At 39.2% G+C, this 19,028-nt stretch overlaps 1 protein-coding gene across 7 annotated transcripts in view; it reads right to left on the bottom strand.

Moving 5' to 3' along the window:
• TBL1XR1 (TBL1X/Y related 1) overlaps positions 1-19,028 on the bottom strand; it is a 182,233-nt gene that overhangs the window by 8,782 nt on the left and 154,423 nt on the right. For all 7 annotated transcript variants that reach the window (XM_051818788.2, XM_051818787.2, XM_070072486.1 and 4 more), the window contains 4 exons: positions 8,726-8,847; positions 8,519-8,593; positions 5,768-5,895; positions 4,910-5,075 (listed from right to left, as the gene is read on the bottom strand). In XM_051818788.2, coding sequence (XP_051674748.1) covers positions 4,910-5,075; positions 5,768-5,895; positions 8,519-8,593; positions 8,726-8,847 — 491 coding nt within the window. The remainder of the gene's footprint in view (positions 1-4,909; positions 5,076-5,767; positions 5,896-8,518; positions 8,594-8,725; positions 8,848-19,028) is intronic.

Here is a 19,028-nt window from a genome sequence, read left to right as displayed (position 1 = left end):
ACACTCTGGCAAAAAAAACAAACAAACAAACAAACAAAAAACCACAAACCTAAATGAAAGATCTCTGCGAGTGAGATCCCAGTAGAAAGAACTAGCCATCCATGGAAAGCCAAGACACTCTGGCAAAAGATCTCTGTGAGTGAGATCCCAGTGGAAAGAACAGGTCTTCAAAGAAGGAGGTACCTTTCTCTGAAGGGAGGAGAGAACCTCCACTTTGACTATGACCTTGTCTAAACAAGATAAGAATCGGAGAACTCAGAGGGCTTCCATAGCCTTGGAAACTCATGACTGGAGCATAGGGAGATTACTGATGCCATAGACAGGAGTGTCAATTGGTAAAGTCAACAACAGGAGTCACTGTGCACTTACTCCTCATGTAGGATCTCTGTCCTTAATGTGCTGTGCATTGAGATTTAATGCTATAACGAGTACTCAAACAATATATTTCACTTTGTGTTTCTATGGGGGTGCAAACTGTTGAAATCTTTACTTAATGTATACTAAACTGATCCTCTGTAAAAAAAAAAAAAAAGAAAGAAATTATCAACTCCCAACTTGACTCTCACTGGGATTAAACATGACAATAGGTCTGATCTGATTTCATCATCATTTAAAAAAAAATCACCTATTATTTTTCACTTTATGTTTCTGTGTGGGAGCAAACTGTTGAAATCCTTACTTAATGTATACTAAGCTGATCTTCTGTATATTAAGATAATCGAAAATGAATCTTGATGTGAATGGAAGGGGAGAGGGAGTGGGAAAGGGGAGGGTTGTGGGTGGGAGGGACGTTATGGGGGGGAAGCCATTGTAATCCATAAATCGTACTTTGGAAATTTATATTCATTAAATAAAAGTTAAAAAAAAAAAAAAAAAGAACTAGCCATCAAAGGAGGAGGTACCTTTCTCTGAAGGGAGGAGTGAACTTCCACTTTGACTATGACCTTGTCTAAATAAGATCAGAGTTGGCAAACTCAAAAGGCTTCCATAGCCTTGGCAACTCATGACAAGAGCCTAGAGGGTTACTGACACCATAAACAAGAGTGTCAGTTTGTTAAGTCAACAACAGGAGTCACTGTGCACTTAACTCCTACTTGTTCAATGTGAATTAATGCTATAACTAGTACTCAAACAGTATTTTACACTCTATGTTCTGTGTGGATACAAACTGCTGAAATCTTTACTTAATATATACTAAAGTGATCTTCTGTATATAAAGATAATTGAAAATGAATCTTGATGTGAATGGAATGGGAGAGGAAGTGGGAGCTGGGAGGGTTGCGGGTGGGAAGGAAGTTATGGGGGGAAAAAGTCATTGTAATCCATAAGCTGTACTTTGGAAATTTATATTTACTAAATAAAAGTTTAAAAAAATATATCCCTGTATGGCCCAGCCTTGTGGCGTAGTGGGTAAAGTCACCACCTTGCAAGGCCAGCATCCCATATGGGTGCTAGGTTGGGTTCCAGATGCTCCACTTCCAATCCAGCTCCCTGCTAGCAGCCTGGGACTGTCACAGAAGATGGCTCAAGTGCTCCGGCCCCTGCCACTCATGTGGGAAATCCAGAAGTTGCTCCTGCCTCCTGCGTTCAAACTGGCCCAGCTCTGGCAGTTGCGGCCATTTGAGGAATGAACCAGCAGATGGAAGATCTCTCCCCCAACCTGTAAACTCTGCCTTTCAAATAAACAAAAAGTCTTCAAAACAAAAACAAAAACACACTGTAAAAATATAGAAACTCAGATCATGTCTGAAAAAAAAATGAGACCTTGGTGACATCTAAGAATGTGTTAAGCTGCAAAAATCACCAAAAGATAAAGATAGATAAATTTGAATAACACTAAAAATTTTACATGATAAATATTCAATGAAGAAAACAAAAAGATAAGGAAATAGAAGATTACTGCCATCTGTATGACTAACATGGATTTGGATAGAACGCATGAAGAACATCACCTACTCAATTAGTAAAATGAAGAAAATAATAAAAGATTAGGATGGGGTAGCATTTACACAAAAAACACCAAGTCCAACTGGATAGCAGCTTTTTGAAAATACATTGAAATTTGTCAATAATCAAGGAAATATAAATTAAAAAACAACACTATTTCCTATCCATCAAATTGAAAAAAATGTTTCACAGTCTGATAATCAGGATAGGCAAAATGGAAAAATCTAAATATTGCCATAAACACTTATAAACACTTTGGGAAGCAGTTTGACATATACACCCTACAGGATTTTAAGTTTATACAGTAAACTATTACAGAAACTCTCAATCATGTGTACAAGGAGACATGTGCAAGGATGTTCACAGCAATATTATCTTATTTAAAAAATTCCAGCAATAGGAAAACTGATACATTCAGTAAAATAAACCAACCTTCTAGGATACTGTGCATTAAAGTAATTTTATTTCAAAAACAAAGTAATGAGAAATACATGCTTCAAAAGATATATACACACACATGTATGTACATGTATATATACACACACACACATACTGATTATATATAGAGAGAATCATGTACTATTTACATACAATTTTACCACAAAAAATAGCAGTACATATCATTTCTCATGGGAATGACAGATACCCTCTTTTGGATTGCTAAAGCCCATATAACAATTGATGATTTAAAAATAAGAAAAAAAAATTTAAAACAAATGTGGCAAAATGCTCTCATCAATTAAATCTGGGAAGTAGCTACATGGACATATTATATTGTCTGAGTATTTTATATTAAAATTGAAAATGAACAAAGACTAACTTAAATATTCATGGAGATCTGTATTATTATATTATGATTTATATTTAGGGTTACTTTCACAAACTACTAATTACTGTTCAGTTTTTGTTGTTCTTGTTTTTTTAAAGATTTATTTATTCATTCAAAAGGCAGAGTTACAGAGAGAGAGGGAGTGAGGGAGAGGGAGAGGGAGAGGGAGGGAGGGAAGGATCTTCCATCCACCCGTTCACTCTCCAAATGGTCACGACAGCCAGAGCTGGGAGGATCTGAAGCCAAGAACCAGGACCTTCCTCCAGGTCTCCCACGCTGGCCCAAGGAATTTGGGCCACCCTCCACTGCCCTGCCAGGCCACAGCAGAGAGCTGGATAGGAAGTGGAGCAGCCGGGTATTGAACCAGCACCCACATGGGATGCCGGCACTGCAGTTGGCAGCTTTACCCACTACGCCATGGTGCTGGCCCCTATTGTTCAGTTTTAAAAAGTTGAGTTGGGAGAACAATTCATGTCCTCCCACAAATACAAGGTTTAGAAATGAATTTTTTTAAATGAATACTCAAATATTAGTTACAGAACATATCCTGCACAAGGATATATTCAGTAGGAGAGAAAATGAATTATAGATAAGAAAACAATGATAAAATATGAAGGTAAAACACTGTTACTTTAAAATTTTATTCTAAATATAATTTTTGATTTTGCCTTAATAATTGTTCAACTAGGAAAAGTTTGCAATTCACATCACCAAAGGTTTATTTGCTAGTAAAGAGCTTTAAGAAATACAGAAGCCAGTATCCCAGTTGAAAAGAAATTATCACAGTTCACAGAAAAAATTAATATGAACCATTAAATATTATCTAAAATAAACATTGAAAATGACTTTGAAATATTAATTTTCACCTATAGATTAGACTGTGATGTAATATATTCCCTCATATTGTTAATTAGGAGTGTAAAAATGAAAGAATCACAAGATTTTATTCACAAAAAGATCTCACAAAGAATAAAAATTATACCTGTATACCTAATAAGGGATGAAATCAGAAACAGAAGTGAAATTTTTCAAGAGTATGACTTTATATAATATATATTAGTTTTTTCTTGATCCATATGGAATGTACAACTTAACCAGAAACAATCTGAAAATGATGAGTCATGCAAATTGGTGAAATCAATGATAGCAGTGGTCAGTAAGTAGACAAAAGAAAAGAGCTCACAGTAATTCATGTGTGTACTATAACCAGCGAGGATCTGATGATCCAAGGGAAGGCCAGTGATTGCTATGAAAGGAACAGTAGGGGCTGGCACTGTGGGGCAGCAGGTTAAGCCGCTGCTTGCCCTGCTGGCATCCTGTATCACAGTGCCTGCTTAAGTCCTGGGCTGCTTCACTTCTGATTCAGCTCCCTGCAAAGCAGCAGCAGATGGCCCAAATAGTTGGGTAGATTCCTGCTATGCAGGTGGGAGACCTGGATGAAATTCCAGGCTCCTGGCTTCAGCCTGGCCTAGCCTAGCCCTGACTATTGTGGCCATTTGGGGAGTGAGCCAGCTGATGGAAAATCTCTCCTCCCCACCTCTGCTGCTGTCACTTCTACTTTTCTAATGAATAAATCAATCTTTAAAAAAAAAAAAAAAAGCCACAGAGTATATGGGTATAAAAACCAAAACACTGAAAAGGTTAAAAAATGAAAGCAACAGGATGGCTCTATACTTCTCTATGGCTCGCTCTCTAGCATAACCCTGAAAAGGTGCCAAGGTTCTAAGTTTGTTTCTCGTAATATCATCCTGCTCCACCATAAAATCTTGTCCTTTATTTTTCACTGCTCATGTATTACTTCCTCAAAGATAATCCTTTTAGAAAATCAAAATGTTATTCATCTAAATAAGTGCATCTTAATCTTTCAAAATTTTTATCTATGAAACTGCTGGGGAAGAAAAAGTAACAAAACAATGAATTATAAACAGATAACCTAAAATCACTAGTAAATATAAAAAACATAATTTCAATCAGTTCTGATCATTACTGAGCCATAAATTCTCCCTTTTTAAAACTAATAATTCAATTAACCCCACAGGAGGAATGATACCTGCCCCAAAGACCACATCTGTATAGGCAAATGCATCCACCCAGGTATAAGAACACCAAACCATCTAAATATCTCAAACATACCTGTGTGTTCCAGATGTGTACACATTTGTCAAAAGAGCCACTTGCCAGATACCTGCCATCAGGACTGAAAGCTACGCTGTACACAGGCTCTTGGTGTTTTGTCAAAGTATGTATGCAAATTCCTCTGTCAACATCCCATAACCTAACAGTAGAATCGAAGGATGCACTGAAAATGGAGGAAAGAAAATTAGATTAAAGGTAATGAAATACTCTTATAGCCTTGTATCCAATCTGCCAATATTCTGATACTTGAAACAGCCACAAATTCTTCATGAGAAGAAGATTGGACTGTAAGGAAATAAGTATTCTGGAACCTAGACAATTCTAAATCCCTAAACCAGAAAACATAAATAAGGTAATTCACTGTCTTTTTCACTTCAAATAATCCCTTTTTACTGATTCATGATCTTAAACACAGAATTGGCCAAATCTATTGATTTATTTTTAAGATGATGAAAAAACAGAACTATACATTATGTCTAAATTACTTACATTTTAATCAATATTTGATATCAAGTCAGAATTTGGTTACCTCCATTATGTCCTGAAATACTAATAATATAGCCTGTATTTAAAGGCCCCCCTTGAAAATATAGTCCCTGGGGAGTTTGGCCAGGCATTTAAGACAATGGTTAGGGTACCTGCATCCCACATCAGAGTGCCTGGGTTTGATTGCCGTTTCTTACTAGGACAAGACCCTGTGACAGCCAAGAAGGCTCAGTGGGTGGGTTTATTTATGCTTGTAAGATCTACACTGCCATGTCATAGGATCTTCCCTACTTGTAAATTCAAATTCATTAGAAGCTTTATTTGTAAAGGACTCATAAAAGGAAGAGTAAAACAGAAATATCGTATCACCTTGCTAACATAAGGTTGGCATTTGGATTATTCGTCCCTGGTCCAGTTGGACTCCATTTGATAGTATAAATCTCTTTATTATGTGCTTGCAAATCATGGACACAATTGTCTTGCTTCATACTCCATATCTAAACAAAAAAGAAAATGTATATAATTATGGTTCAGTATAATGAGTACATTCAAAATATACTATCTTGCCAGCCCAAAATATGAGTGATAGAACCAAAATTAAGGGAATATTTGTAATTTAAATACAGAATATATTTAATATTTTTGGAATAAATGATATTATCTTTGTCGCCTTCAAAAATATTCACTATTGTAAGGTTTGAAGACTGAATTATAGTTTTTTTCCATGATTACTTCTGGTAGATTAAAAAGTTGCAAAGTTCAACATCAAAATGTTAAAGGGACTGCTTTGATGCTGTCCCTTAAATAACAGACATTATATATTGCTCTTAGAATTAACTAGCCGGAAATTACTTTCTGTAATGAAGTGAAAATAAGTAAACAGCTTACAAAATAATGTGATGACTCGAACAGAACAAGTGATGAAAACACATGCAATAGAGCTAAAGTAGTAGAGAATAAGCTTCTGCTGAGGTGAAAAATGCTATGTTCAGGTTAAAAAATCTGCATTAATTATGAGCAAAAATTAATAGAAACCTACATCCAGAGTATTTTTGGATGTATCAATATAGACTTGAAAGGTGGAATGGGGGAAACACATAAGATGTCTTGACAAACACAAGCACATCAACTCCAACAGCAGAAGGGAAACAAAAGTTAGCTGGACTTCATACTCCTACAATAAAACTAACAAAAAATAATGGGGTACTATCATAGTGTTTTTGCAGTTCAGGCATTTATAACCCCATGTAAATGAACTCAAAAGATGTTTTTCCAGAACAAATTTCGTTAGACTTCCTTCCAATGGCATTTGATACTGTTGGCCACTCCCATCCAGTGTCTCTGTGAAGTACTTTTCTCTACACATTCTCTCTCTTTTCCACTTTGGTCACTCCTCAGTCTCTGGAAGCTTAGGTAGGTGTTTTGTAATGAGAGAATCAGACCCATGAAGCCTCTCCATCTGCATTACTCCGACATTATTAAAATTCAATATGATCTTCTCACTCAATTAGGTATTCCCTGTTCTCAGAAAATGGCCCTCTTACAGCTTGCCCATCCACCTAGTTTTTGTTTTAAAATCCTATGTGACCTTTATTTATTCTTAAGATGCAGAAAAGCTCTCTTAAAATTTCAAGTTCCAATCTATCTCTGCAGCTGCAACTCAATCCATGACATAAGGCTCAACGAGCACCGGCTTCCATTTCCTTGTATATCATATGCTTTTCTACAAATTTTTCATTTTATAAGTACTAATATATGTACATACAAGGAAAACTCCAAAATAAAAGCATTAAGAAAAGCCTTTTTACTAGCAATGCTCCTAAGGGAGCCAGCACTTGAGAACTATCTGACTGAACAAACAGCAGGTACTTAGGGTAAAAAAAATCCAGAGAGTTCCCAAGGTTACATTCAGTCCATTCATGGTAGGAGGAAAAGCAGTTTTCCCTCAAGATTATTTTATCTGTAAAGGTTATCACATCTGCAGTCTGGTATCACAAAGTCAAAGATAAAACTGTTTTCAGTAGAGTTATCTGTTACAGAAGAGAACTGCAGGCTTCATTTATTTTGGAGATTAGTAGTTGGCTGGTTTTTTACTTCAAAATTCTTTTTCCCTAACTGTGGTACAATGTGCTTAGATGAAAGGTAGCAACAGTTTTGCTTTCAGTCAGACAAGAAAAAAATAATAAATGCAGGTTAAAACGTGGCTGCTGGCATGTAGGCTTGCTCAGTCACTCAGAGACTCCCAACTCATTTCTATCAGTTTCCCAGCCAGGGAGATACAAATTCACATCACAACAAAAGCAAATTGATACAATTCACAGAATTTCAGATAAATTCACAAATGCTTCAAAGATCTTAAATATTTGTCAGTCAGATCTTCACATGTGAAAATAAACTTTAATTGAACCAATACATAGTGTTACATTTCTTACTGCCTGTGAGGGTTAATTTTATAAGTCAACTTGAGAAAGTCATAGAGAACTCAGAGATTTAACTAAACATTATTTCTGTGTGGTTTTGTGAGGGTGTTTATGGATGAGACTGGGTTTTGATCACTAGACTAAGTAAGGCAGACTACCCTCTCTCCAGTGTAGCTGGGTATGATCAGATGCAGAGAGGTCCGGAACAAACCAGAACGGCAGCCTGACCACTGAGCTAGGATACTGGGCTTCCAGGGACTGGAACTTAACCACTGGTATTCCTGACCCCTAGGCCATGGATCCTGCCTGGAGTTTCACCAGCAGTTTTCTGAGTCTTTAGTTGGCAAACAGCAGAACATGCATGTGATTATCAGCGACCATAACCTTGTGAGCCAATTGTTCACAAATCTCTTACGATGGATTGATTGGTCTGTCCCCTCTATGGGTTCTATGTCTCTGGAGAATGCTGATTAATATGCCATCATAACTGTATGACTATTAATACAATGTATTTGCTATATTCAAGTAATTCTATATATCCCAGAAAAGAAAATTAAAGTACGCAAAACAATAATTAATCATTAGAGAGCAGGAAAAGTTCTCACCAAGGCTTAAACATACAATGTAAGAAATATTCTAAACAGTCAAAGCAGGCACACTGTGTGACACTCCCATCGCATCCCCATTAAACATTAATTACCTTCAAAGTCATGTCATCAGAGCAGGAGGCCAGGAGATTGCCAGTTGGGTCCCATTTGATAGCATTTACTTCATTCTAAAAATAAATATTCACATTTTCATTTGCTAGATTGGGTTACTGTGCAGATATTAAACAGAAACATGTCAAAATTATTCTGAAATATCACTTGTCATAATCCCTGTAACAGGGAGGGAAAAGGTTTCTTACCGTATGTCCCTGGAATGTTTTAATAGGTCTGTCTTGTCCTAATTTACAGACATGAATGCACATATCCGTACTACATGAAGCAAAGGTGTTGTTGCTCTGCCAATCAACATCCAATGCTGGTGCTGGAAAGGAACAAAGTTGAAGTTTGCATTTATTCCACATATACTGAAGTCCAGAAGCTTTAGCTTTGAACCATAGTTAAGACATTAAGCATGCTACGTGGTACCTAACATTTTGATACTTTTTAAGATACTAAGAAAAAATATTTATTTTTAAAATAAAACTATCAAACTATCATAAGCATTACTTTCCATTTAGTTATCTCTATATGAGATGCACCCTAACAGAAAACACACTGACCTACTTAATTGGGAGACTGGGGTTCCTGAGTGTTTGCTCTATAAATTACTAGCACCAAAACTTGGGTGCTGCTTTGCAAAATGGTAAGATTAAAAGTGATGGGGCTGGCATTATGGTGTAGTGGGTAGAGCCACCGACTGCAGTGCTGACATCCCATATGGGAGCCAGTTCGAGACCCGGCTTCTCCACTTCTCATCCAGCTCTCTGTTATGGCCTGGGAAAGCAGTAAAAGATGGCCCAAGTGCTTGGGCCCCTGTACCTGTGTGGGAGACCCAGAGAAAGCTGCTGGCTCCTGGCTTCGGATCGGCACAGTTGCAGCTAACTGGGGAGAGAACTAACGATGGAAGACCTCTCTCTCTCTCTCTCTGCCTCTCCTTCTCTCTGTGTATAACTCCGACTTTCAAATAAATAATTTTTTTTTTAAGTGATGATACCATTCCTTCTATTTCCAAAGTGCTGTTGAGTGTTCAATGAACAAGAATCCTGGTTCTGCCACTATCCAATTAGAGTCAAGCAAATCACTTAAATTCTCATACTGTTTTGTCACCAATGGGGATAACATACCACTTTCAAGCTTACTACCCAAGATGCTGTGAAGAATAAGTGAGATGATGCATGTGGAAAGTGCTATGGAGATTACAAGTGTTAGACAAATGTTATTTAAGAATTATTTCCATTATAATCTACTCAATTTGATAGGTGGAATGTTGGATACTATTCGCAAATACACTTTCTTGTCAAATATGTGTGTGTATATATATATATACATGTGTACCTGTATCTTCCGTATTCATATGTGTATCTTATAGTCTATTTTTGTCAGTATCTCAAATTCACAGAATTTAAACCTCAGAAGCCCAAGAGTTGGCTGGCATTTAATACATAGTCTGAATTTAGCTGATACCATTAAACACTCTTTCCTTTGATTTTCTCCTAATGCAAGGTGCAAAGGCTGTCTGTAATTAGCAATGCAAATTAACGTAATGACAGCAAGAAATTGGGTTATGCAAGAGACACATATCAAGCAAACTGTGGCATAGGCTAAAGAAAACTGTGGTATGTGAGGCAAGAATGGTTTCTAAAGACACATAAAACACGAAAAATCACATTAAATTTAAATGTTAGTGTCCCATAAAATGCTGTACTGGAACCCAGCCAAGCTTATTACACTAAATATTATCCATGGCTGTTTTGCACCACAGGTCAAAGCTGACTAGTTGTAACAGAAATCCTTTGGTCTAGAAAGCACAAAATATTTACTTTGTTTTTGACAAAAAATTTGTCAACCCAATTTAAAGGAAGAACTTAAGAACAAGGAGAAAAATAGGACACAAAGCTGTGTGAACAACACTCATTATTAAGCATGTAATAAAGGAAAAGATCAGAATTGGTGCTCATGGGCAGCAAAAACAAAGCCACTCCTCCATTGTGGATACAGGTATAACAGTAACTGGCTAGGTTACACCTGACCATACTGCAGTGTTTGTGAACTTAAGGCAAGGAACACGTTACATATGAGAATTTGCAACAGCATTCGTGACTTGAAAATTTCATCAGGATTTTCTAAATTACAGTAAGATTTTTTAAGATGTTTAAAGGCAAAAAAAAAACAAAATCAGAGAAAAACTAAGATCCAAAGTACAGCTAAGAACACTGACAATATTTATATGGCCTAACATACTGTGGCAAAAAATACCCTACATGCAGATCTCTGTGAGTGAGACCCCAGTGGCAAAAAGAGGCCATCAAAGGATTACTTTTCTCTAAAGGGAGAACTGAACTTCCACTTTGCTTATGGCCTTGTGTAAATACTGATGGAGTTTATGGTCACAAAAGGCTTCCATAGCCTTGGCAGCTCACAGAAAGAGCCTCAGGTGATCACTGACATCGCAAATAAGAGTGTCAATTGTTAAATTGACAGAAGTCACTGTGCACTTACACTGAGTTGTAGTATGAGAACTAAATGCAAAACATGTTCCCAAACAGTACTTTTTACGTTTTTTGTGTGTGTGTGTATATGTAGGTGTTAACTGTTGAAATCTTAGTATAGGGTTGGGTCTCTGTATATAAAGTTAATTAAAAATGAATCTTAATGAAGAATGAGATGGCTCGCCAGCGTTGCAGCTCAATAGGCTAATCCTCCACCTTGCGGCGCCGGCACACCTGGTTCTAGTCCCAGTTGGGGCGCCGGATTCTGTCCCGGTTGCCCCTCTTCCATGCCAGCTCTCTGCTGTGGCCCGGGAAGGCAGTGGAGGATGGCCCAAGTACTTGGGCCCTGCACCCCATGGGAGACCAGGATAAGTACCTGGCTCCTGCCTTCGGATCAGCGCGGTGCGCCGGCCGCAGCGCACCAGCTATGGTGGCCATTGGAGGGTGAACCAATGGCAAAGGAAGACCTTTCTCTCTCTCTCTCACTGTCCACTCTGCCTGTCAAAAAAAAAAAAAAAAAAAAATGAGATGGGAGAGGGAGTAGGAGGTGGGACAGGAGTAGGAGTGGTGGGAGGATGGGTATGGGGGGAAAAACCACTATATTCCTTAAGTTGTACCTATGAAATTTGCATTCATTTAAAAAAAAAAAGCTTTAAAAAATCCGTTACGCGACAAGAAAAATTTGAAATACATGCACAGTATTTTCATAGTATATATTTTCCATAAACATTTTAAAATCTAATCTAGTTGAAAGACATACACACACACACAAATCCATGCACTAGGGTTCACTCTTCAAATGCCACAATGCCTGGGGCATGGCTGCTAGCCAGGAATGTAATCCAAGTCTCCGCACAGGTGGCAGGAAGCAATCACCTGAGCATCATCACTGACTCCCAACATCTGTTAGTAGGAAGCTACAGTCAAAAGCTTGAGGTTGGTATCGAACCCAGACACTCCACTATGCAATGCAGGTGTCTTAACTGCTGGGTGAAACACACTTTGCTATCCTGCCACCATGAATCTTTTGAAGCTCACTCAGACCTCAATCAAATTTAGGCCTCCCCTCAAGCAATCTTATGAAAATACAGTGGCACATGAACATAAATGCACCTGCTGTATAGTTTCAAACTACAGATTCCATCTAATTTTTTTAAAAAAATCAAGAAATCACCTAATTTTAGAGCTGACAAGTAGAGTACATTGGGAGGCTATATTTCTTATTACCTTCAAGCAGTACTTTAGCTGGCACTTGATCTCCCCTATTCCCTAGATCCCTTTAACCTGTGTTATGTGAACAACGCCCAGCTTCTGTCTGTCTGGCTGCTAAGGGCTCCCAGTGGCAACCTTTTTCACAGAACCACCTTGGGACACACCTTTTTGGGGGAAGAGGATTTCAAATTCTAGCTCTCGTATTTCAGAATGAGAAAAACTAACAATGAGGTGCAATAAATATTCCAAAGCTCCCCTTGGACCAGGCTGAGACTGGAACTTAAACAGAAGTTATTTTTCCTTGGCTTCCTTCCTCTTCTCCATCATGCTTCCCTTACTTCCTCACTTGTTTCTCCTAGGATGGTTTCCTTAATTAATCTAATTAATCACTTCACTCAAATAGTTGGCTGAGGGTCTCCCTTCCGGTAAAATCGAGCCAAAATCAGCCAGTAAACAAAAGGATAGGCCAACTTTTACAAGACTGGTGTGTGCAATCTGCAGCTCTTTAATGTGCATCACCACAAAGATGTGACAACTGACCAGTTCATTTATCAGTCCACTCTCCATTTCATTCCTCATCATACTCTGCCTTATCACACTCTGCAACCCAGAAGGCAAACTCTTAGAAATTATATTTCTCTGGCTCCTGTGCCTCCTTGTTTCAGGATGAGTTCACACAATGGAAGATACGATCAGGAGTGCAAGGTCAGAAGAAAGAAGACAGGTATCTCTCTCAGCTCTTTGTAGGCTGTTTCTGGCAGGGACTCCTGTTTTTATCGGGCAGCCTTTCCTCTAAGATCCAGTTCTCACTGGACAGGTGATTTCTACCTTCTCCACAGTTTCAAGCTTCCTGCGGTAGTTAATTTCTGTGTTATCTTTGTTTTTCACCATTCTCAATATGGCTGCAAGTGTTTCCTTCAATTAAATTACCTTTGGTTTCCTGACTGGAACGTGAATTAGTATCTACTACACTTACAAATTCGCATTTTAAGTACTAGAATGTATGTAAAGTTTCATCTTATAAACAACTCTGGGTCTGGGGTTGATGCTGTGGCACAGTGGGTTAAGCAGCAACCTGCAGTGCTGCTTCACAAATGGGTGCTGGTTCGAGTTCTGGCTGCTCCATGTCTGGTCCAGTTCCCTGTAATGAGCCTGGGAAAGCAGTGGAAGATGGCCCAAGTACTTGGGCCTCTGCCCCCACATGAGAGACCAGGAAGAAGCTCCCGGCTTTGCTCTGGCCCAGCTTCAGCTGTGTGGCCATTTGGGGAGTAAACCAGTAGATGGAAGATCCCTCTGCCTCTCACTTTCAAATAAAATGAGTAGTAAATCTTTAAAAAGAACTTTAATATTTCTTTAATAAGTAATTGTTCTGGGGCCTGCACTGTAGAGTAGAAGGTAAAAGCCTCCACTTGCCATGCCAGCATCCCATCTGGGTGCCATTTAGAGTCCTGGCTGCTACACTTCTGATCCAGCTCTCTGCTATGGCCTGGGAAAGCAGCAGAGGATGGCCCAAGTCCATGGTCCCACATGGGAGACCCGAAAGAAGCTCCTGGCTCCTGGCTTTGGATCGGCCCAGCTCCAGCCATTGAGGTCATTTGGGGAGCGAACCAGCAGATGGAAGATCTCTCTCTCTCTCTCTGCCTGTACCTCTTTGTAACTCTGTCTTTCAAATAAATAATAATTAAAAAATAGTTGTTCTAGTGTAAAGAAGTGGAAAAAAGGTAGAAGGAGAGGACGGATATTTAGCCTAATGATTAAGATGCAGGCCTCCCATGTCTGAGAGTTTGGGATTGATATGAGGCTCTAGGACATGAGTCCCTGCCATGCACCTGGGATATCTAGACAGTTTCTGGCTCTGGCTTCAGCCATGGCTGTTGTGGGCCTTTGAGTGTGAACCAGTGAATGAAATATTCATTCTCAACCTCTCTCTAACATTTAAACAAAAAATTAAAAATGTGGTGTTGGGAGGGAGAAGGACTGAAAATTTTAATTTATTAAAAAAGGCACTGAAAGATAAAATACAATTATATGAATAGGGTCTTTCATGATGCCCAAGGGTGTTGATTTCATACAGAGCAGTCTGAAAAATGTCACAGAGGTGGCTGAGAAAATGAAAATTTGCATTATAAAATATACACCATTAGGTTCAGGAGAAAATTAAAAACCAAACTATACAACCAAGTAAAGATAACTGGAAGCTGAGAACACTGCAGCATGAGTTGTGTGGTTAACACTTCCGTGACTTGCCTGACTCACAAAATACATACAATGGTGACAGACTGCTGTAACCTAAAGGCACATTCTTATTTTATTCCTTAAATAAAATGAGTCTGGATAGTACAAGTTATTTAGGAATATACCTCTAGCATAAAATATAATTTTATGTACCCAATGAGGGGTGTGTGTTCACTGTTACTGGTCTCATTTTGCACATGATAAAACTGCTTAAGAGGCTTAGAAAAGTTAATTTTTCCAGGGTTATATAGTTTTTAAAAATCTCAAAGCTAAGATCAAAATTTGTCTCCCTCATTCTTGACCCATGCAGCCTCCCTAACTTAAAAAGGGGTCCATTTATTACTCATTTACTTTTAATTAAACAAATTTACTGAGATTTAATTCATATAGCACACAATTTACTCATTTAAGGCACACAATTCAATGGCTTCTAGTACGTATTAATTTTTCAGCTCTGTGGTCAACTTTATGTAACATTCTTAACTCCCACAAATAAGAACATAGTAGTATTCGTCTTTCTGTGTCTAGCTTATTTCACTTAACACAATATCCTCTACTTCTATCCATGTTGCTGCAAAAGACAGAATGTCATTCTTTTGATTGTTAAATAATATTGTGTCACAGATACATAAGGCATCATTGATTCATCCATGAATGGACACCTCATAATAGCTTATCTATCTAAGCTACTGCAAACAGTACTGTAATATACTGATTGCATTTCCTTCAGATACTTACCCTGTAGTGGGAAAGATGGATCCTATAGTAATTCTGTTTTTAGTTTTTGGAAGAATTTCTCCATATTGTTTTCCATAATGGTTGTCCTAATTTATATCACCACCAATAATGTATCCACTTTCTCTCTCTCTGAATACCTGACAGTATTTTTGTGTTTTTTTTTTTTTTTTTTTTTTTTTTGACAGGCAGAGTTAGACAGTGAGAGACAGACAGAGAGAAAGGTCTTCCTTTTTCTGTTGGTTCACCCCCAAAATGGCCACTACGGCCAGCGCACTGCGCCAGAGCCAGGAGCCAGTTGTTTCCCCCTGGTCTCCCATGTGGGTGCAGGGCCCAAGCACTTGGGCCATCCTCCACTGCACTCCCATGCCACAGTAGAGAGCTGGACTGGAAAAGGAGCAACGGGACAGAATTTGGCACCCCGAATGGGACTAGAACTCGCAGGGTGCCAACATCTCAGGCAGAGAATTAGCCAAGTGAGCAACGGTGCCAGCTATTTTTGTCTTTTTAATTATAGGCATTCTAAGTGGATGAGATGATACCTGTTATTTTGATTCACATTTCCTTTATGACTAGTGATGTTGACCATCTTTTGACATACTATTGGCCATCTGTATATCCTTTTGCTAAATGTTTAATCAGGTCATTTGCTTTTTTCTAAGTCTTACTATTATTTTGTGTCCAATTATTTGACTTTCTTATAAATTCTCATTGTTATTTCTTGGTCAGATAAATAGTCTGCCAGTCTTTCCTCCATGCTGTAGTTTCTCTCTTTACTCTGTTGACTGCTTCCTTTGCTAGGCACAAACTACTTAGTTTGATATGGACCCATTTGTATGGTTATGTTTCTGTTGCCTGGGCTTCTGGAATCTTATCCAAAAAATTGTGTTGAAGTGTTTTTCCACTACTTTTCACAATTTATCCTTTCAAGTTTTACATTTAGGCGGCTGATTCATTTAAAAATATTTTACATTTTCAAGTTTTGGATTGATATAATACTTTTACATTTTTAAGTGGTACAATAGAATATGTCAACATACATGCAAAGCTTAAGTCAAACCTACCAGGCAATCAACCTTTCCATTTCCTTATCTTTTGTAAATGGAGGCTACCAGTCTGCTGTTCCAGTTCTTTATACAGAATATAATACCTCATCATGAGCCACAATCCCCCCACTGTGCTGCAGAACACCAGAACCCCTTATGCTCAACCTGCTATGTTTTGGTACCCATTATCCAATCTCCCATTTCTTTTCCCCTTCCCTTACTGATCTCTAGTGACAATGATTTTAAATTCAGATCAAACATACACACAGATTATTAGCATTAGCTTTAATTTCTACAAGTGAGATACAATATGTGGTTTTGAGTTGAATTTGTAGTAGTAAGAGTCAAACTTCAAATTTCAGCAGATGGATGAATCCTTTATTGGAGACTATCCTTTTTCTAGTGTAGGTTTTTGACACCGCTGTCAAAGCTGGCTTTAGATGCACGTATTTTCTTCAGCAGATGAACAGAGGTGTGCATGTATTTACTTCAGTATAAGGTTATAGATATGTGTATTTACTTTTGACTTTTCTATTCTATGCCACAGGTGTATGTTGGTTTTTATGTGAATATTATGTTATTCTGATTATTATGGCTTTGAGGTCAGGTATCACGGTAACTCCAGCTTTAATCCTTTTGATCAGGATTGCTTTTGATTATTTGGGATTTTTGTTGTTCCATATGAATTTTAAAATTGGGTTTTCGTTACCCTTCTGGTTTGGAAACTCTGAGTTTTGTTTTTTGTTTTATAAGACTTTATTTACTTATTTGAGAGGTAGAGTTACTGACAGAGGAAGACACATTGAGAGAGGTCTTCCATCCTCTGGTTCCCTCCGCGGATGGCTGCAATGGCCGGAGCTAAGCCACTCTGGAGCCAGGAGACAGGATCTTTTCCCGGGTCTCCACATGGGTGCAGGGGCCCAAGCACTTGGGCCATTTTCTGCTGTTTTCCTGGGCCATAGCAGAGAGCTGGATCAGATGAGTAGCTGCTGGGACTCAAACATGTACCCATGGGAGATGCTGGCAGCGCAGGCAGAGGGTTAGCCTACTACGACACAGCACTGCCCCGTCTGCATTTCTATTTTTCTAGCAGTTACATTTAAATTTTAGCATTCATACATAACTATAAATTTTTTTAAGACTTATTTGAGAGTCAGAGTTACACAGAGAGGGAACAGGAGAGAGAGAGAGAGAGAGAGAGAGAGAGAGAGAGAGAGAGAGAGGTCTTCCATCCACTGGATCACTCCCCGACTGGCCGCAATGGCAGGAGCTGGGCCTATCCGAAGCTAGGAGCCAGGAGCTTCCGGTCCGGGAACCTGGGCCATCTTCCACTGCTTTCCGGGCCACAGCGGAGAGCTGGATCAGAGATGGAGCAGCTGGGACTTGAACCGGCGCCCATATGGGATGCTGGCACTGCAGGCAGCGGCTTTACCCTCTAGGCCACAGCACCAGCCCCCTTAACTATAATTTTTAAATGGAATTTAAACATTTGCATGTGTCAGGTCCTCAAAAAGGCAAGGCTCTTATTGCTCTTTACCCATATAACAGCCTGTTCCACCCTTCTTCCTTGTTGTTTTGGTTTTAGTGCTTTAAAATAGTTTAAGCTAATTTTTTATGGTCAATTGTTAATTAAGCTGACCAACATATTGCATCACTTGTTGTGCCCATCATTGTTTCTTGCATCCCATTTCTTTCCTGTGGTTTTCTTTTCTCCTTTCCCGAGCACACCCTTCAGGGGTTCTGTTAGTGAAGATAGCATTGCTTACCTGGAACTCCTCCTTGTGTAAGAATCTGTTATGTGTGTATTGTTTGGTTGTTTTAAGAACATAAAATGACCTGTTAAAACTAATGAAGTGGGGCTAGCATTGTGGCATGATGGGTTGGGCTGCCACCTGCAGTGTTAGCATCACGTATCGGCACCGGTTTGAGTCCCGGCTGCTCCATTTCCAATCCAGCTCCCAACTAATGTGCCCGGGAAAGCAGTGGAGGATGGGCCAAGTGCTTGGGCCCCTGCACTCATGTGGGAGACCTGGAAGAAGCTCCTGGCTCCTGATTTCAGCCTGGTCCAGCCCTGCCCATTGCGGCCATTTGGGGAGTGAGCCAGTGGATGAAAGGTATCTTTCTCTCTCACTCTCTGTGACTTTGACTTTCAAATAAAATAAATCTTTAAAATCTAATCAAGTTAAAAATCATAGGGGGCTGGTGCTGTGGCACAGGTTAAAGCCCCAGCCTGCAGCGCCAGCATCCCATATGGGTGTTGATTTGAGTACCAGCTGCTCCTCGTCTGGTCCAGCTCTCTGCTGTGGCCTGGGAAGGCAGTAGGAGATGGCCCAACTCCTTGGGGCCCTGCACCATGTGGGGGACCCAGAGGAAGCTCCTGGCTCCTGGCTCTGGATCAGTTCAGCTCTGGCCATTGCGGTCATTTGGGGAGTGAACCAGCGGAATGGAAGACCTGTCTCTCTGGCTCTACCTCTCTCTGTAACTCTCTTGTCTTTCAAATAAATAAAATAATTATTTTAAAAAAATCATAATACCCCAGGAGCTTGTACTGGTGCAGCTCAGCTAAATGTCTGACACACTTATCGGTGGTTCAGCCCTTCCCAGCCCGGCCCAGTCTTTTTTGGTTCTTGTGCTTCTTGCCTGCACAGTCTAAGAAGCCATTCCCAGCAGTAGCAGATGGACAGCTCCTGGGGCTGGATTAGGGGTAGTGATCCTGCTCAGGTCCTGCATGTTACGGGTACTTCTGCCAAGAAGCTTTTATTCTAGAAAGGAACCAGAGACCCTTG

Source organism: Oryctolagus cuniculus, chromosome 4 (assembly GCF_964237555.1).
Source record: "Oryctolagus cuniculus chromosome 4, mOryCun1.1, whole genome shotgun sequence".
Classification (NCBI taxonomy): Eukaryota; Metazoa; Chordata; class Mammalia; order Lagomorpha; family Leporidae; genus Oryctolagus; species Oryctolagus cuniculus.
The sequence above is the reverse complement of the archived record's forward strand: the minus strand, read 5'-3'. Positions and strand labels throughout refer to the sequence as shown.